The 19,367-nt window shown below is 37.4% G+C and overlaps 1 protein-coding gene across 1 annotated transcript in view; it reads left to right on the plus strand.

Moving 5' to 3' along the window:
• Window positions 1-192: 192 nt before the first annotated feature.
• LOC118614938 (complement receptor type 1-like) overlaps window positions 193-19,367 on the plus strand; it is a 27,674-nt gene continuing 8,499 nt past the window's right edge. The window contains 6 exon segments of the mRNA XM_036238193.1: window positions 193-457; window positions 1,087-1,186; window positions 11,610-11,695; window positions 16,288-16,680; window positions 18,794-18,970; window positions 19,068-19,170. Of these exon segments, the coding sequence (XP_036094086.1) occupies window positions 208-457; window positions 1,087-1,186; window positions 11,610-11,695; window positions 16,288-16,680; window positions 18,794-18,970; window positions 19,068-19,170 (1,109 nt within the window). The 5' untranslated portion in view covers window positions 193-207.

Here is a 19,367-nt window from a genome sequence, read left to right on the forward strand (position 1 = left end):
TGACTAAACTTTGAAACTATGATTAGATTTCCCTTTGGTGAAAGAATCGAGATAGAGATATATCTTAATTCCCTTTATAATAGCTGGGACTTTTTAAATCAGTACTTGGTGATTTTAAAAGCCCATTTCTAACATTGTTGTTATGAGAAGCAATCTTTTTACCATTATTAAAGTGTTTTTTTTCCCCTTTAATCATATCTTTAAATCATGTTGGAAAGAAAGAAGAGGTGGGAAGAAGTTTCTCCATTGACTTTTATGTTGCTGTGATCTTGGTCTCCAGGTCAATGCCAAGCCCCAGAGCGCTTTCAATTTGCCAGACCTACAAGACTGATTGATCAGAATGAGTTTCCAGTTGGAACAACTTTAAACTATGAATGCCGCCCTGGTTACTACAAGAATAGGTTCTTTATCACCTGCCAAAAAAATTCGGTCTGGTCAAGACCTGGAAAATGTTCACGTAAGTAACTCTGGACTGAGAACTCCTCTGAATCAGTTAAACATCCCTCGGATCTGACACAATTGTTCACATTTGGAACTGAGACACATATGATTTGGTAAGTTTGCCTAAGGTGCAGTAGATGTGAGAGTTATTCTTATAGGTCATATCTTCCTACTACTTTGAGTTCCTGGCACTTTCATTACAAGTTTATTTCCTGAAAAGTGACCATTACAAGGCATGACTGAGGGTCTCCATTCACTAAGGGTCGCTCATTTTCATAACTGAAACTAAGTAATGAATGACTTGGGAAAAAAAGAAAAGTGCAGGCGGAAAGAAAAGTCCAGTCTTTTAAACCTTTACTTTATACTGGTTGACTCACAGAGTAGACGTTTTGGTGACAAATAAAGTTTACATTTTTCCTGGGAGGCACAATATGGAGGTGAGACAGAACTGGAAGGGAGGTCTTTTAAAAAGTGGTTCTTAGTAGGTGGTTGATTTTCGAGGCATCTTGTGAGATTCCTCAAGGTGGCAAAATCTGTGGAACTACAAATACTCTTCAGTAAGTTATAGCCAGGTTGTGATCTTCTGTCTAAGAGAAGTTCCAAGCATTCTACACCCAGTTTCCAAATTCTGCTTCTTTCTCATAGGTAAATCATGTGGCTCTCTTCCAGACCCCATAAATGGCAAAATGGACACAAAGGGAGATAACCGGCTTGGATCAATTATTAATTATTCTTGTAATGAAGGGTGAGTTGGCAGTAACATTGTTTGGTATGACAATTCAAGAATTATAACACCAATCTCTAAACAATAGTACTAGGTAGAGAGTTAAATTACCTGATCATTAATAACAGTCAGATTTCTAAGTGGAGGTAGTTGTTTGAATCTGGGCATTTAACTACCCTTGAAATGACTAAACAAATATTCCAAAAAATAACAACAACAACATCTGTATCAATACTAGAAACTTGGGGAAAAGGAGTGCCTATTGCACACCAAATTAATGAACCTACAACCAAGTGAAGCCTTCATTAGATAGAAAAACTAGCTCTCTAAAGGAGAAAATGGAACAAACACTAGTTGACCTACACATATATTCTTACCTCAAAGTAATGAGAGCTAGATGTATGTGGTGGATTCAAGAAGCGGTGGGAAAGAGTGATTTGATTGAGATGTGGAGCAGATGTAGGGAATGAGTAGGTGTTAATTGCTATAGCACCTGTCCAGAAGTGCACATGTGCAGGAATCTTGCTGTGGCATACTTTTGGCTTATCTTTGGCGGAGACAACCAATTTAGAAAAAAAGTAGAGAGACTGCTTCACCTTATATCTTAACAGTTGCTTTGATTTTATTCCTTATTGCTTACTTACAATTCATACAAAATAGCAAGTGAAAAATTAAAATAACAATAACTATAAAATAAACTTAAGTGGATACACTACTGACTTTAAAAAGCTTTGCAGTTAAGATGGCAGAGTAGGTGAATGCAGTGCTTTCTTCCTCCCATGATCACATTAAAATTACAACTAAATTATAGACCTGGGAAACCATCTGAAGAGTAGTTGAACAAAGTCTTATAACTAAGCATATAAAGAAGAAGCCACATCGAGACTAGTAGTAGAGGCAGAGATGTAAAACAGGCTGGTCACACACCCACATGTGACAGTTGAAAATCAGGAGGGATAGATCTCAGCTGGAGAGGTCCCCCCTGAGGACTGTGATGTTCTAGCCCCATACAAAGCTCCCCAGCTGGGAGCACCAGCGCCAGAAAGAGGAGTCCCCATAACATCTAACAGTGAAAACCAGCTGCAGTTCCACCCAACTGGATGAGACAAAAGACTGTTGGAAACCCAGGCATCCTCATAAAGGGCTGCACAGAGACCCTCCCACTCCCAGTCACTCACCCTAGGCTCTGGTGGAAGGACCTTAGTTAGGGAAGTATCAGAGACATACGAAGAGACTGAGTTTTCTGGTTTCAGGGCAAAAGCAGGAAGAACAGCTACCATTGTCCCTATGTTGAGCCTTTCTGCCCTCTGGCCAGTGGCAGGTGCCATCTTTCCTGCATTGAGCCCTCCCCCAACGAAGTCAAATCGGAATGTACATTGACCTGGTGAACACCACTTGCCCCACCCTGGTGACTCCCTGAGACTATGCTTCAACCAACTCTTATACTGCCCATGACTCTTTCAGCAACTGAGCCTTATGACTAGCCCACAGGCAGCAGCAGCCTCAGGGTGTCCTGAGCCTTTTGCTGAGCTGCCCCAGGACTGCTCCTGGTAACAGCCAGCCTCTGTTTGCAGCATGGCCTCTCCTACACACCTCCGAGTTCAGCACAAGAAATGACCAGCCATGAATTGCTTTGTAACTTTTACCAGGTACCCCCAGCAGCAACTGACATTGGTTGGCAATGGAGCCCCTTTCAATAGGCCAAGGGCCAACACACCTGAAGGCTGGCTTAGGGCCACAGCAGAGCACTATGCATTTAGCCTCACAAGTGGCACACCCAAAGGGTGACCTTGGCAGAAACAAGAGCTCACTGCGGCAAATCAGACTCCATGACATCAGCCCCCTCACAGCAGCTAGTACACTGTGTTTGTGGTCAATATTTACAGCCAGTCAGCCTGAGAGTAAATCTTACTCACTGAAATGACAATAGCAACCAAAGCTCAACTACAACAGGATGGCACACACGGCCCACACAAGGGACACTCCTGGACCACCTAGCTCAGGTGTTCAGGAGACTGCACCAATGGGCTCCCCAGGACACCTACTACATAAAGCAATCCTGCCAAGACTAGGAGATGTAGCAGATCTACCTAATAAATAGAAACATACAGAGAGGCAAAAAAGAAACAGACAAATAAGGAGACAAAAAAAAAAAAAAAAAAAAACCTCAAATAAAAGAACAGAAGAAAAACCCAGAAAAATGACATCTAAGAAGAAATCTAAAGATACTTCAGACAAATGAAAACAGAAACAGATGACTCAAAATCCATGGGACACAGAGAATGCAGTCCTAAGATGGAAATTCATAGGAATACAGGCCTACCTCTAAAAACAAGAAATATCTCAAATAAAAAACCTAACTTTACACTTAAAGAAATAGAAAAAGAATAGCAAAGAAAGCCCAAGGTGAGTAGAAAAGGGAAATAACAGGATCACAGCAAAAATAAATGAATTAAAGTCTAAAAAGACAATACAAGAGCTTGTTCTTTGAAAAGATAAAGAAAAATTGATAAATCTTTAACCATTCATCAAGAAAAAAAGATAGAAGACCCAAATAAATAAAGTCAATAATGAAAGAGGAACGACAACTGACACCATAGAAATAAAAAAGGTTATTTTAAAAATAATACAAACAATTATATGCTGACAAATTGAACAATCTGGAAGAAATGAATAAATTCCTAGAAACGTAGAATCTTCCAAGATTGAATCAAGATAATACAGATCTAAACAGATTGATTACTACTATTGAAATTGAATCAGTAATCAAAAAACTCCTCACAAAAAAAAAGTCTTGGACTGGATGTCTTCACAGGTAAATTTTACCAAACATTGAAGGAAGAATTAATACCTATTTTTCTCAAATTATTTCAGAAAATTCAAGAGACTGGAAAGCTCCCAATCTCATTTTACTAGGCCTTCATTATCCTGATTCCAAAACCAGAGAAAGGCATTATAAAAAAAGAAAACTAACTCAATAGCAGCAGAATACACATTTTTCTCAAGCACACATGGAACACGCTCAATGGATAGATCATATGTCAGAATATAAAACAAGTCTTAAATTTAAGAAGATTCAAATCTTATCAAGTATCTTTTCCAACCACAGTGGTACAAAACTAGAAATCAGTAACAGTAGGAAAATCGAAAAATTCACAAATATGTAGAAATTAACACAATGTAGAAATTAACACACTCCAGAACAACTAATGGGTCCAAAAACAAATCAAAATGGAAACCAAAAAGTATTTGAGACAAGTGAAAGTGGAAACGCTGCACATGAAAAATTGTGGGATTCAGCAAAAGCAGTTCTAAAAAGGAAGTTTATAGTGATAAAGGTCTACATTAAGAGAGACAAAATAAGATCTCAGGTAAACAACCTCATTTTACACTTTGAGGAAATAGGAAAAGAAAAACAAATGAAGCCCAAGTTAGCAGGAGGAAGGAAATAAAGGCCAGAGTAGAAATAAATGAAATAGAGATTAGAAAAAAATAAAATAACTGAGAACAAAGAAACTAAAAGTTGCTTTCTTAATTAGATAAAGTAGATGAATCTTTAACTAGACTAACCAAGAAAAAAGAGGAGAATTCAAATAAATAAAATTAGAAATGAAGAAAGAAACATTACAATTAATGCTACAGAAATGCAAAGGATTATAAGGGGCTGCTATGAAAAATTATATGCCAAATTTGGCTAACCTACAAGAAATGAATAAAACCCTAAAAGCATACAGCCTCCCAAGACTGAACCATGCAGAAATAGAAAATATGAACAGACCAATAATGAGTAAAGAAATTGAAGCAATAACCAAAACTTCCTAACAAGAAAAAGCCCAAGACCAAATGGCTTCATGAGTAATTTTTATCAAATATTCAAAGAAGAATTCAATATTAAGCTTCTAAGCACTTAAAAAAAAACCCATTCAATGGAATATTATACATTTTTAAAAAAGAAGGAAATTCTGTCATTTGGGAAAACACTGAACTAGAAAACATCATGAAAGAAACTATACACAGAAAAACATATACTGTATGATTTTTCTTATATGTGGAATCTAAAAAAGTGGAGTTCATAGACCCAGAGAGTAAAAGAGTGGTTGCCAAGAGCTGAGGGGTTGAAGGAAACGAGGAGGTGTTAGGAGATATGACTTTTAATTGTAAGATGAATAAGTTCTGGGGATATAATGTACAACATGGTGAATACACTTAGGTATTAATACTGTATTGTATATTTGAATTTTGCTAAGAGAGTATATATTAAGTGTTCTTGCCACAATGCGCAAAACCCCCCAAACTGGTAACTATATGAGGTGATAGCTGTGTTAATTCACTTGATTGTAGTAATCGTTTCACAAAGTATATGTATATTAAATCCTCATGCTGTACACCTTAAAAAACTTATACACAATGTTCATGGCAACATCATTCATGATAGCATCAAAAAGGAAACAAGCTAAATATCCATCAATTAATGATAAACAAGAAGTGGTACTTGCACACAATGGAATATGGAATATTACCCAGACATTAAAAGAAACGGAGCACTGACACATGCTACAACATGAATGGACTTGCAAACATTATGCTATGTGAAAGATGCCAAACACGAAGGATCACATATTGCATAATTCCATTTATTTGAAATGTCCAAAATAAATAGAGAAAGTAGATGTTTGTAAAGGGCTGGATGCAGCGGGGGAGGGAAATGGGAGTCACTGCTAATGTGTATGGATTTTGGGGGTGATGTAAATGTTCTGAAATCAGATAGTAATGATAGTTGTATGACCCTATGAATACACTAAAAAACACATAATCACATACTTTAAATTAATGAATTTGATGGTATGTGAATTTTATCTCAATAAAAATATCTTTAGATGTGTCAAAAAACAATACTTGCTACATGAAACATACTCATATTTTTATTCTACCGTATTCCATTTTTTATGCTATTTCCAATCTACTGTGTTGATTCATGATACCCTACATCGTTTTCCTGACAATCACTGGCCCAGCGTAACTCTAAATCTTGATTGGGATTACCTTATAACTCCATATTAATTTGCAGAAAATTTATAGCATTATAATAAAATCTTTCAAATTACAGACAATTCCTTTATTTCTTTTTGCATGACTCTCAATAGAAGTTTCTAATATTCTCCATATAATTTTGGAATATCTTTTTAATATATTCATTCTTAGATATCTAATATGGTATACTATTATAGTAGTATTTCATTTTATTTTGTTACTGGTATATAGCAATTGACTTTTAAATATTGATTTAACATAAAAAACTTGAATAACTCTCTTTTGAGTTATTATATTTTAGTTATAGACTCGTATTTTTCAAGAGTATATCATAAATTCAAATAAGAACAATTTCAATTATTTCTTTCCAGTTCTTGTTCCTTTTATTTATTTTTCTTTCCTTGTGCTGGTTGAAATCTCCACTATAATGTTATGCTGACAGTGGGCAAATTGCCCCATTCCTAATCCCTAGGAGACAGCTTTCAATAATTCAACATTAAATATGATGTTTGCTATAGGGTTTTATTATGTATCATTTTTTGAGTTCTATTCTTAATTTTCTAAAATTTTTATCGTGAATGGGTTTTGAATTTTGTAACTGTATTTTCTGCATCTTTAGAGATGATAATATGACTTTTCTCCTTTAATCTGTTACTGTGATAACTACATTAAAAGATTAAACATGAAATTTTATGATTAGGAATGTACTTGACCTAGGAAATCAACTTGAAGTATAATTATTTTCTATATGTTTTTAGGTTTGTTTTATAATATTTTGTTTTAGATCTTTTTCTTTTATGCTCATGAGTGCGATAGTCCTAATAATTTCACTTTTTATATTGTCCTTGTCTTGCTCTACAGCTAAGTTATTTTTATTAATAAACAGAGCATGTCCCTTTTCTAACACAGTCTTGATCTACCAAATCTTATAATAGTCATTTTTCTTTCAATTTATATCTTGCATTTCTGTCTGTTTTCTGTTTATATCTTTGAGGCTATGTAATTAGGTACATACATATTTACTACTTGCTTATCTTCTAAGAGTATTACAATTTTTCATTATATAAGATTGCTATTTTTTCTCTAGCAATGCTTTTTGAGTGTAAGCTATTTTGTATGTAGATTTAAATTCTTTATCATATTTTTAATATAACCACAGTATTTTCTTTTAATTATTATTTTCATACTCTTCTTTTATCTCTTTACTTTTTACCTTGCTGTATCATTATGTTTTAGGTGAATCTATGGTAAACTCTTAGATTTCTTTAATCCAATCTAATCTCTGCATTATAACTAAAGAGTTTAGTCCATTTGCTTTTAATGTAATACTAATATTTAAAATTAATGCTTATCATCTTATTTTGTGCTTTTTATTTGTACTGTTTTTTTTTTTACTTATGTTTTTCGCACTTTTAAAATTTATTTTGTTGATTAGGTTTTATATTCTTATCCCATTATTTCTTTTACTAATTTAGAAATTATAGCCTTTGTTTATAATAGTTTTAATGTTACCCTAGAGATCTTCTTAACTTGTACATTTTAAAATTTTAAAGTTAATCACATGTACTCACCTCTGTGCAACACATAGATCTAAGAAAACTTTAACAAATTGAATTTTCAAATATATTCAATGGTATATTGACTCTGTGGAACTACCTTTACTTATGTATTTGTGTAATAAATATTTATTGAGCTCTTACTCTATGGTAGGAACTACTGTAGGTACTAGGAATATACCAGTTAACAAAAGAAAGTTTATCTTTAATGAATCTAAATTGTAGTGGGGGAAACATACAATAAACAGATACATAATATAATATGAGTAATCATTTCTGTGAAGAAAAATATATAGGCTGAGGGAATAGAGAACCACAGGGAAGGATGGAGGTGCTATTATACAAAGAGAAGTCAGAGAAGGTAACTCTGAGAGTAAAATTTGGAGACTTGTACAAAACAAAGGACTGAGCCACATGGGGGAAAGGGCATTCCTGACATCAAGGATGAAGTTTTATTAGAGTAATGTGTTTGGACGTGTGAAGGTTCAGTAGGGAAGCCAGCGTGACTATACCAGGGTGAGTGAAGAAAAGAGCGACAGGAAAGTGGTCTGAAGAACAGCCAGAGCCAGTCTTGAAGGGCTATGCAGACCACAGCATGGGTTTTGGACTTCAATCTACATTTGACAGGAGGTTTCTGGAAGTTTTAACCAAAAGAGTGACATGATCTGATTCAGGATTTTAAAAACTCACTTTAGCTATCATATTAAGGATCTGTTGCTGGAGGGCAAATGAAACAGGGAGACAAGTTAAGGGCAATTGTTTTGTCCAGGCGAAAGATGATCCTGGCTAGAAGTGGAACAGTGGTTCTCAATTTAGCAATCTCTGGAGACATTTTTGATTGTCACAACTGAGAGGGTGCTCCTGGAATTCCAGTGGGCAGAGGCCAAGGATACTGCTAAACATGCTACAATGCACAGGGCATTCTCCTCACACCACAGAATTATTGGTCCAAAATATCAATAGTGTCTGGGCTGAGAAACCCTGAACTAGCATGAGAGTCATGAGAAGTGATTGTATTCAAGATATATTATGAAGGTAGAGATGGCAAAATGCATGAATGGACCAGATATTGAATCAGAAATAAAAAGAGAAATATGGATGACTCCAAATTTTGGTTTAATATGAAAGGTTAAAGGAAAGAAGGAAATATCATGAATGGAATTGAATAATTTTTTCTAACACTCAACACTAAATGTTTTGATTGTGCCCTAAGTTATTCTCGAACAGCCAAGCTATCATTTACATGCAAGAGTAACAGATAAACAAGGTAAAACTAACAAATTATATCAAGTTAGTATGTTTTGTGGAAGAAAGATAACTCCAGTCAACCCAAAATAACAACTCAAAAGTTAGAATGATGTGGTTTAAAAACTTACCAGTGAGATATAAAACTTGTAAAACATAGTTATCAAATTATTTATTTTTAATATGGGAATTTTTCATTTAATGTAAAATAAGATCATTTCTGTAAAGAAGGATTGAAAGATATAATTATATCTAAAATCATAGAGTATAACAAGAAAGTTAGAAATTAAAGAAAAATTTCCAAGTGCTAGATTTATAGTATATGTCTCATTCTTGACCTTGAAAATCAAGAAAACAAATACATGTGAATGGTTCATACGTATTTTTAATGGACATTACCACAATAGGATAAAAAATTTTAAATATAACTTCCAACTGAAATCATTAGGCATATATATATATATGATACATACATACATACATGTATACATACATGTATATGTACATAACAAGATGGAAAAAAGCTATTAAACTGAATTCCTCTTAGAATAAACATTATATTTCAAAAAGTTGTGACCTCCAAGGGCTGTTCTGTACAAGGTAGGGGAAGAAGTTGCTTGTTACTGAAGAGAAGAAGGAATAGAAGGACAAATGAGGGATAGAGTAAAATGCCTAATGGCATCCACTCCTTAGTGTAACACCTTCGTAGAACTTCCCCCAAATTAAACAAAATAGGTTTTGAGCAAGTGGATTTGGGAGAGATACCTAGAAAAAGACTGAGCTTTGCTGCTGGATAAAATGGAATGCATAACCCAAAGTTAGCAAAGATGCACTCAGTAGTGTGGAAGAAGAAAGAAGTGTGGGGAAGTAAGTCCAGGACACACAGAAATTCTGGGTGTGAAAGAAGACTGTCACACAGCCGTAAAACATGTCCTGGTACACTTTAACCACACCTAACTACCTGTTGATATCCACGTTATGTGTATATCTCTTTATTGAAAAGACTGAAAAAATTTATTCTAAGCTCCTGCCACCCAAAAGTGGTTCACAGACCAGCAAGATTACCATCTCCTGGGAGCTTGTTAGAAATGCAGAATTTTCACACCCACTCTATTCTCATTTTGGTAAGAGAGTTTGGGTAATTTTTTTTCTATTACTGGGATTTTCTGTATCTTTCTTTTTTTCCACAATGAATTAACTTTAGTAATTAGCTATTAAATAATTATTACTAAAACTTTCAGGTTCAGGACAAGGTGAGCAGATTCACTTTTTCCTGCTTCTCTCTTTACATATATATAGTCCGACATACATTGCCCCTTTTCCTCACCAACAGCTGTGTAAACAGCAGATTCTAGGTGGACTGCATCTCATGCCCCACATTAGCCAGCAGTAGTGGGTCCTGTTCTGCCTAGGGTGTCACTGTCAGCAGAGCCTGGCTGGCAAGATCTAGACAGCAGCAAGAGAGGCCCGTTACTGTTTTCAGGGATGCCAGAGGCCCAGTGTCCTCCACGAAGCATTGGAGAGCAGCCTGAGGCTAGTGTCTCTCGACCCTACACCCATGGCAGTGAGTTTCCAACCCAGCATCAGAAATTGAACAAACTTAGGGTCTCTCGATCCTCCATCCAGTGTAAGTAATGCTCCTAGATCCAGGCCTCCTGGTCCTCTACCCAGCAGCAAAAGACAACCTAGGTAGATGCCTCATTCCCCTGTTGGCACCAACACTGATAAGTGGGAAGTCCACCCTCCCCAGGTAGCCAGAGAACAGGCCAGATGGAGAGAGTTTTCTCTCCATCCCAAGAGTTGAACACCCCCATTCTCCACCAAGTGACACTGGGAAGCCCAGGGAAGCACCTTCACTCCCATAGGCAGCTTAGCAGGGACACATTGAGAACTTAAATGGAGCCAGAATAATGAAGCAGACCAGACTGGGACTGTAAGGCTCAGAAGACGAAATTGCCATTGGAACTAAAGCCTGCAAAAGTAGGCCAGAATCTACACATTAACCTAAATAACATCCACTGCTTGTCTCACTTTTCATTTAATCTCCATTTAGCCCATTTGCTGTTTGAATAAAGTTTGTGGTGCCATATTTTCTTTTATATTTATAAGGTAGCATTCTAACTATATCAAATAATACTTGATTATTATTTGAAATTATTTGTCTTAATTTGTAGTAGTATTAAGTTTGACTCTACTTTCCACCAATTCTCATGAATGGTTCAGCCCAGCATTTCATCATTATAGAGAATGTCTGTTGAAGTAAATATAAATGGCATTAATTTTTCCAAACTTTATGGCACACTTTGACCAGTTTGTGGCATACTGATTGAGAATTTTTGCCTTTAACATTTTGGTTCTAGTTTGATGAATCTATTTGCCTTAGATTTATTTTAAAATTTGCCTTAACCTAATAAAGAAGAGAGATCTTATCCAGTTTAGAAGGTATAAAGAAGAAAATTTAAAAGTCCAATATAGACATAAAATTTGAGAAAGTGATAGTACTTTGGCAAATGGAAATTGTCTCTAAGATTGTAATCTCCTGTAAGTAACAATTTAAGCAGGGATATTACCTGTGTGTTTAGAACATAATAGTCATTATTCTTTGCCTCTAGATACCGACTAATTGGTGAGTCCTCTATCACATGCATCATCTCAGGCAATACTGTCATCTGGGATAATAAGGTACCTGTTTGTGAGAGTAAGTTGAAATATTTCTTTCTGTTACCTTTACCAATAGATTCTAAGTTTCCACCTGGAGTTATAAAAATCTAAATCAAATTCATTTTGTACAATCTGTCCTCAGATAGTTGAAAACAGCTTTATCGTTCTCAAAAATATCTGTGGGTTTCCTGGAAACAATTTCCTTAAGTTCTTCCTTATCCTGGGATGTTAATTTTAAGAATGTGGGCATTTAAATGTATAAAAACCTCCAAACTTTATTTTTACTTTAATTAATTTAGAATTATGTTGATTCTGCCATCCCCAGTATAATAGTCATTTTGCTTGGCATATAAGCAAAAATTTTTAAATTGATATTCTTTAAGGATGAATCAACATTCTCATGTACTGAGTAGTCAACAAACCCTCTTGAAAGCCTCAAGAGTGGGCATGTATTTTAACCCACTTCTCATAATTCATACTTAGGAAAAAAACACAAAGTTTTGCAAGTTCACTGTAAACTTTTCATTGTAGCATTCTTTATAATAACAAAGTTGTTAAAGTAAACTAAATGCACTACATGTTTCAAAATATAGTTTATAAATAATCTATTGGAAGGAAAGGAACATGCATGATAAGAATGACTATAAAATGCTCTCTATGGCTGTGTTACCCTGAACAAGCCCAATCCCGTCTGATCTCGGAAGCTAAACAGTGTCAGGCCTAGTTAGCACTTGGATGGAAGACCACCTAGGAACTCCAGGTGTTGTAGGCGTAAAATATTTAAAAAATAAGGGATTGTAAGCTGACAAGATCCTTGCGATCTGTGAAGTCAAGCAAGGGTTGCCTCACCTAAAAAAAAAAATTCTCTGAGAAACATAAAACAGCCATGCAGAATTATAATAAATACATCCATACTTTGGAATATTATTCAACCATAAAAGAAAGATATCATGAAGAAGCACCTACTGACATACAGAGATGTTTACTGTATATATTTCATATGAAGAAAAGTCAGATCACATAAAAGTTTGTATGGTAAGATCTCATTTTATTAAAAGATAATGTATCTATACCTATTTCTATAATTTCATCTCTATCTCTAATTCTGTAACCTTTTCTATATCCAAACCTGGTAAATGGCTTTAAGCCTCTTTGGTGAAAGTAAGGAGACAAACTTACATATACATTTTGGCTGTGTAGTAGGTACTTCCTCAAGAAGATCCAATCCTGCATTTATTCAAGCTCCTCTGTGTCTGCAATTTAGTTCTCAAGTCTTGGAATTGGTCGATGAATAGCCACAACTCTTTTGCAGTGTTTCAAGTCATACTTCTAGTCACTAGACCTAGATCGTATCTGCTTATACAAATTGAATAACATTTTAGTCCACTATTAATCTACTTTACTTTTTGAGACTCCATGATTAAACAACTGATGTCAAAGATCTCTGCAGACAAATCATTCTGATTTCTGTTTTAACAGTCTTTGGCAATTAAGTGCTGCCACTTGGTCTCTACCATCTTGAGCTCCTTTCATGCCCCTTGAATTCAGGGAACTCAGTTCAACAGCAATGATTCCCACTGTTATTCCTGGCCTTCAGAGAATAGCCATCACAGAGCTCGTCAAAGATGCTGAAACTACAGCACAAATGTATTTCTCAAAGAATTGGGGGAAAGGTCGCTCTTTCAACCCCCGCTCCCCACCCCCATGGACTTAAGGAGTATATGAACATGTCTGACATAATAACTCCACTCTAGCATTCTCAGTTCTAAATCTAAGCCACAGGATTGCTCCCTCTGCTGTATGTTAATAAAGTGCTGGTGTTTCAATTCCATTATAGGCCACACTCAAACTAACACACTGAATTCAAAATCTCATTTTTTTTGTTGCATTTTGCACTTTTCTACAAGTCATAATTTTTATTCTCCCCACTCCACCCCCTAGTTCTGTCGGGACCTAAATCTGGTCAAAGGACTAGAAAGGATGTGAAGTGGTAGGAGTAGGTTCTAAGGACGACATTAGTCCTTCAATTTGCGTTGTCAGATTTAGTAAATAAGAATACAAGATACCTGTTAAATTTGAATTTCTGATAAGCAACAAATATTTTTTCAGTATAAATATGTGCCATGTGATTTTGGGATATACTTATAAATTTGTCGTTATTTTGTCGAAATTCAAATTTAACTGGACTACCCATATTTCCTCTGGCAACCTTATCAGGGCAGCTACCTTCAGCAGAGGCCATTATAGTTTCTTCAGGCAGGGAGATACGACTTCCTCAGACAGAGGAGAAAGTGATGTTTCTAGCAAAAGAGGCTCAGCTGAATTTCCAGGTTGAAGGTATTCAACTTCATTTGGATCTGTCTATATATCTCCATCTCAGTTTTCAGAGTCTACGTACAATCAGTGCTACAATTTTAGCGTAAAGAAACCCTGTGAAGAAATCAGGACTTCAATTTGCATTGGAATTCAGCCACGGGATTAGATATTGGATTTGTTTTTCAGGAATCTTGGCCCTATGGCTGGCTACAGGGCAGATATAGGGCAGATATAGAAGCTTTTAGATCCAGACTTTGAGCAAGAATTTAAAGCTTTGAACTCATGATTTTCATTCTCTTAAGTTCTATGGTACATTTAGAAGGAAACAACCAACCCCTTTATAGGCCTTTCTTTAAATGTTCTAAGACAGCAACCACTTGGCAGCTCAAAGCCTTGCTCCTATTGCTTATGGCTATAGGTGATAGCTATGAGTTTTTTGTCCCTGTGATTCAGGGAAGGGCAAATTTCCCCCCAAGTGGGCCTGCACCAAGAGAGGGGTTCTTTGAGTGCAAGAAAGAATTCAAACGCACGCTAGAGTTAGAGTCAAAAGGAAAGTTTATTTGAGAAGGAGTAATGCTCCACAGACAGAGCATGGACTCCTCTCAGAGTCAGAGAGTGAGAAAATTTGAGAGAGACTCAGAGAGACACAGAGAGAGACAGAGACGGTGACAGTGAGAGGGATAGAGTAAAGACACTGAGAGAAACCCCAAGTGTTCAAGTGTTCAGGAATTCAGTTTATATATCATTCTTTAGTTTCTCTGAATTACAGTGTAAATACTTTGCTTTCCCATTTTCCTTTGATGGTATAGACATACATCGTGAAAGGATAAGAATATGTAGCGTGATAGCCTGCTGGCAATTCCCAGCCTATGATCTACAGGTTTCCCATGATTTTAGCTGTAAGGAATGAATGATTTTATTTTGCGTAGGGCAAGACCTAAAGTCTCTGTTTTCTTGTTTTCCCTTCCTGGTGTGGGGAAATGATTTGTTAGCAATCCCAGCAGAAATATTCCTTTGTTCTGCAGGTTTCCTTGTGGTCTGGCTGTAGGGCTGATCAGCATGTTGCAATCTCTGATTATAGTTTGATTTAACATTTAAAATGTGTTATCTGCGTGCCATCAATTAATCATGTGGGATAAATTTTGGTCCAAATATGGAAGCAGAATTACTATCAGTGTTATGAAATAAGAGATTTGTTATGGAGTTAGACCCTATTGTGTGAGGAGCTGCTCTAAAAAGATCGGAAAAATCACTAACCAGGTGCCTGGAAGTTGGTGCAGAATGGTGAAGAGGGCTGGTGGAGAAAGCTGTTAAAAGGACTGTTGGCTCTTCGTGGCTACCACTTCTTAAGTCCACAGTGACGCACCTGAGACTGGTTTGGAATCACTGTAGGTGAGCAGGACCAGCATTTGAGGAGAGCTGGATGCAAAAACAGGAATAGTAATAAAAACTGAAATCCACAGCTCCTCTGCATCTGTCCTCTTGCCACCTCAAACCAAGGATGGCCTTCAGAAGAGAATGGCTGTTTCTTAACTTCTACCTCTCAAATTCCACGCCAATTTCTCGAGCTCTAACCCTAACCTAGAGCCACACAGGCAAAGTAAGTCTGGGAAACCTAGTGCTTGTTTAGCCTGAAGGACATTATGTGAAACCACTAGATAATTATCTTTTCTTTTCCTCCCTTTCCCTTTCTCCTCCCTTTTCATCTCTTCTTCCTCCTTACTTCCTCCTCATTGCCTCTCTCCCTCGCTAAATTTCTATAACTTTTAGAATGAATATTGGTATATTGTATTTTTATTTATATAATTTAGATTTTCAAAATGTTGAACATATAGTAGTCTATCGTTTCATGAATATTCAAAAATATACAAATATGATCTTAATCAATTTATAATGTCGTACATCTGTGTTACCTCTCTTACACCTTTTATTTAGTAAGGGTTTTATAAAAATATTTTTAAAGGTATATTCAGTTAATAATAAAAATGAAAATTAATAAGGCATATAGAAAAGAGTAAGGAGAAAAGCAAGTGAACTATGATATAACTCTCTAATCAAAGAGTTATTTACAATGAAAAGAATGTGAAAAGAATTAATAAATACAGATGTTTACAGGAAATATATAAGTAGAAAAGGCAGAACACAGGCTATTATGCTCAACTAAATTACAACTTTATAAAATTTAGTCTACATGTTAGCAAAGATGAAAAAGAAATAACAAATGCAAAAATACTTACAATTTGGTGACTCAATGAATTTCTCTCAAGAGTTATTTTAATTCACTAATGTTTAAGTTCTTCTCCCTTTTCCCAGGTATTCCTTGTGAGCCACCGCCAGCCATCGCCAATGGAAATTTCATCAACGAAGAGCATTTTCACTACGGAGTGGTGGTAACCTATCGCTGCAAACTCGGAGAGAGAGGGAAAAAGCTGTACGACCTCGTGGGCGAGGCATCGATACACTGCACCAGCAAAGACAACCGAGTCGGCATCTGGAGCGGGCCTCCCCCTCAGTGCATTGTACCCAACAAATGCACGCCCCCAGACGTCGAAAATGGAATAAGGGAGTCTGAGAACAGAAGCTTGTTTTCCTTAAACGAAGTCGTGAGGTTCAGGTGTCAGCCTGGCTTTGTCATGACAGGGCCCTCCCGTGTGCGATGCCAGGCCCAAAACAAATGGGAGCCGGGGTTGCCCAGCTGCTCCAGGGGTGAGTCTGACTGAGGCCTTGAAGGGGCCTACAGATGGCATGAGTTGTAGGAAAGTCACGAGGTCAGCGTTTGTTCTGGGGGAAAGATGTGTAGTGAACAGTGTGATTGAGCAGATTTTCTTGGGCGAGAACATGATATAAAGAACGTGCGTGTAAGTGTGTATGTGCATGTGTGTGAGATAAAATGGAGAAGCAAAGCTCAGTCTGGGCACAGGATATGAAATGTGTCCTCTGGATTCTTATTAACGGAAGTTCTCTGTCCACATCACTACTTCCATTCTTCACCTATCAGTTACTTGGGAGTACAATGATCGCTAGCATGTGCTGAGTCATTTCTCTGGTCAGTTACCGTAACACAGGCTATGTGTGCACTCATTTAATGCTGAAAACAAAGGTATAAGGTAGTTACTACTACTTTTTCCATGTGTTACAGATAAAATGAGTCTTAGAAAGGTTAGATAACCTGCCAAGATTAAACAGATACTAACTTCCACACCGAACACTGGAACACAAGTCTGCCTGACTCCAGACCCATCAAATCAAAAACCACTCTAGATGTTTCAAGGGGTGAGACCCTTAGTGTTCATAACAGGATACGAGGATGTTGGAGGGGCAGGAAGAGCAAAAGGAGGAAGGCAGTGTTACCAGAGAGCGAGAAGCTGCCGTTCTTCCAGATCTAGGGCGCAAGCATGTGCACTCACTGCTGAAAGGGTCACAGAGAGCACAAGCATCTCCTCCAATGCTGCTAAAGTTGCCGGAGCTGCCACTGCTGCCAGTATATGGCTGAGACGGCTGGAGCCAAAGTCATGGTATTTATTGCTAGAAGTGAAGTTGCTGCTGCTAAGCAAGAGCCACACACTGCCATTTCCTGAGCCTCCTCTAGAGGAAGAATGGCTTTTATTATCTCCCACCTTTTAGTTCGTTACATATGCCACCTATTGACAGAGCTTAACCAGAACCCAGTTGGCCAGGAAGATAAAGAGTTGTAGTCTGCATGCTTCCAGCCCCAAGAATCAAAGATAATGCAGAGGTGTTGGCTCTGTCGATAGAAATTTAAGCAACACGGCACTTAAAAATCACATCATTGTGCATTTATCAATCAAGGGAGGCAGTGGGTAATGAGCCCTGAACATAGGTGTTATAACATCAGAGTATTTACAAAGTCCTCGAGGGGGTCACCTGTTCTAGTCCAGTCCCCCTGTGATGCTTGAGAAAGCCCAGGACCAAAGAGGGGAACTGACCTGCTGCTGGGAGCCAAAAGGAAGTTATTTTAAATTTTATTACAATTTTAGAAAATTTAGTTGAGACTCGAGTGCATTCTGATTCTGAGTTCAAACCAACCGCTTAAAAAGATCATCGCAGACTCAGTTACAATATGCTATGCGCAATATGCACTCTCATTATGAGGACTGTAGCTTTTTTTTAAGAAAGCATCGTTCAGCGGTTGCAGATCTTTCCATTGGAATGAAATGAATGTTTGAGCAACACCTTGATATACAGAGTGCAGAGAGGAAACTCACAGTTCTCCTCCAACCCATGTCAGGGGACCACTGAGAGAGGAGTTGCAAGGGGGTGAAAAGAGACTTGAATTCTGTTCGGTGCACTAGGATGTGACTGGCGATTGGCATATCAATTAGATGAGACTTGGGCACGACATTCCTTATTGTCCAAAAGGTGCACAGTTAATTGACAATGCCTTTTCGGAAAGGTAGTACGAAGTTGTACAACTCCTTCAATCTTGACCAGTGTGTACCAGGTAGCCAGTAATAGAAAGTATTCTAGAAGAGAACTATCTGCTGTGTAATCTTAGGTGAGTACTTTAGATGGAAAACAGTTGAATCAAGGAGATCTCAGTTTTGGTCACAGTCCTGCAGTGTATCAGTTCCGTGGGTTTGGGCTAGCCACTTCCTCTCTCTGTCTCCCTGTGTCTCTGTCTGTCTTTCTGTCCGTCTCTCTTTTTCTCCCTCTCTAATTTTGCCATTAATAAAATGAGGGTGTTAGTCTACCAGATTTATATAACATATAGACTTATAGTTATGATTCTGTTGGCCAATTGAGCAGCAGGGAAAAGTTATTGTCACACAACTAACAACACGTGGTTCTCCTTCCCAAGTATGTCAGCCACCTCCAGAGATCCTGCATGGTAAGCACACCCTGAGCAACGAGGAGGACGTTTCCCCCGGGCAGGAAGTGTTCTACAGCTGTGAGCCCGGCTACGATCTCCGAGGGGCTGCTTCTCTGCGCTGTACGCCCCAGGGAGACTGGAGCCCAGCAGCCCCCAGGTGTACAGGTAGGTGCCTACACTGTCGTCCGGTTTGACATTTTTACCTGGTGTGGCTATTCTCCACATGCCAGTGTTATTTCTGTTTGTTTTTCTTTTACTCCAGTGAAATCGTGTGATCACTTCCTAGACCAACTCCCTAATGGCCGTGTGCTCTTTCCGCTTAATCTGGAGCTTGGGGCAAAAGTGTCCTTCTTTTGTAACGAAGGGTGAGTGTGAATTTCCCTGGTCCACTGGACACGGAAATCAAAGTTAGAAGTTAATTCAAAAAGAGAAGGCGTGGGTAAAAAAAAGAATTCGGGGACGTTAAATTTTGGAAGTATATATGGGAAGTAAGAGTATCAAGCAAACAGAGCTCATAATATGACATTCGAAGAGAAAACCGGGACACGTATTCAATGGGAAG

Source organism: Rousettus aegyptiacus, unplaced genomic scaffold (assembly GCF_014176215.1).
Source record: "Rousettus aegyptiacus isolate mRouAeg1 unplaced genomic scaffold, mRouAeg1.p scaffold_m13_p_22, whole genome shotgun sequence".
Lineage (NCBI taxonomy): Eukaryota > Metazoa > Chordata > Mammalia > Chiroptera > Pteropodidae > Rousettus > Rousettus aegyptiacus.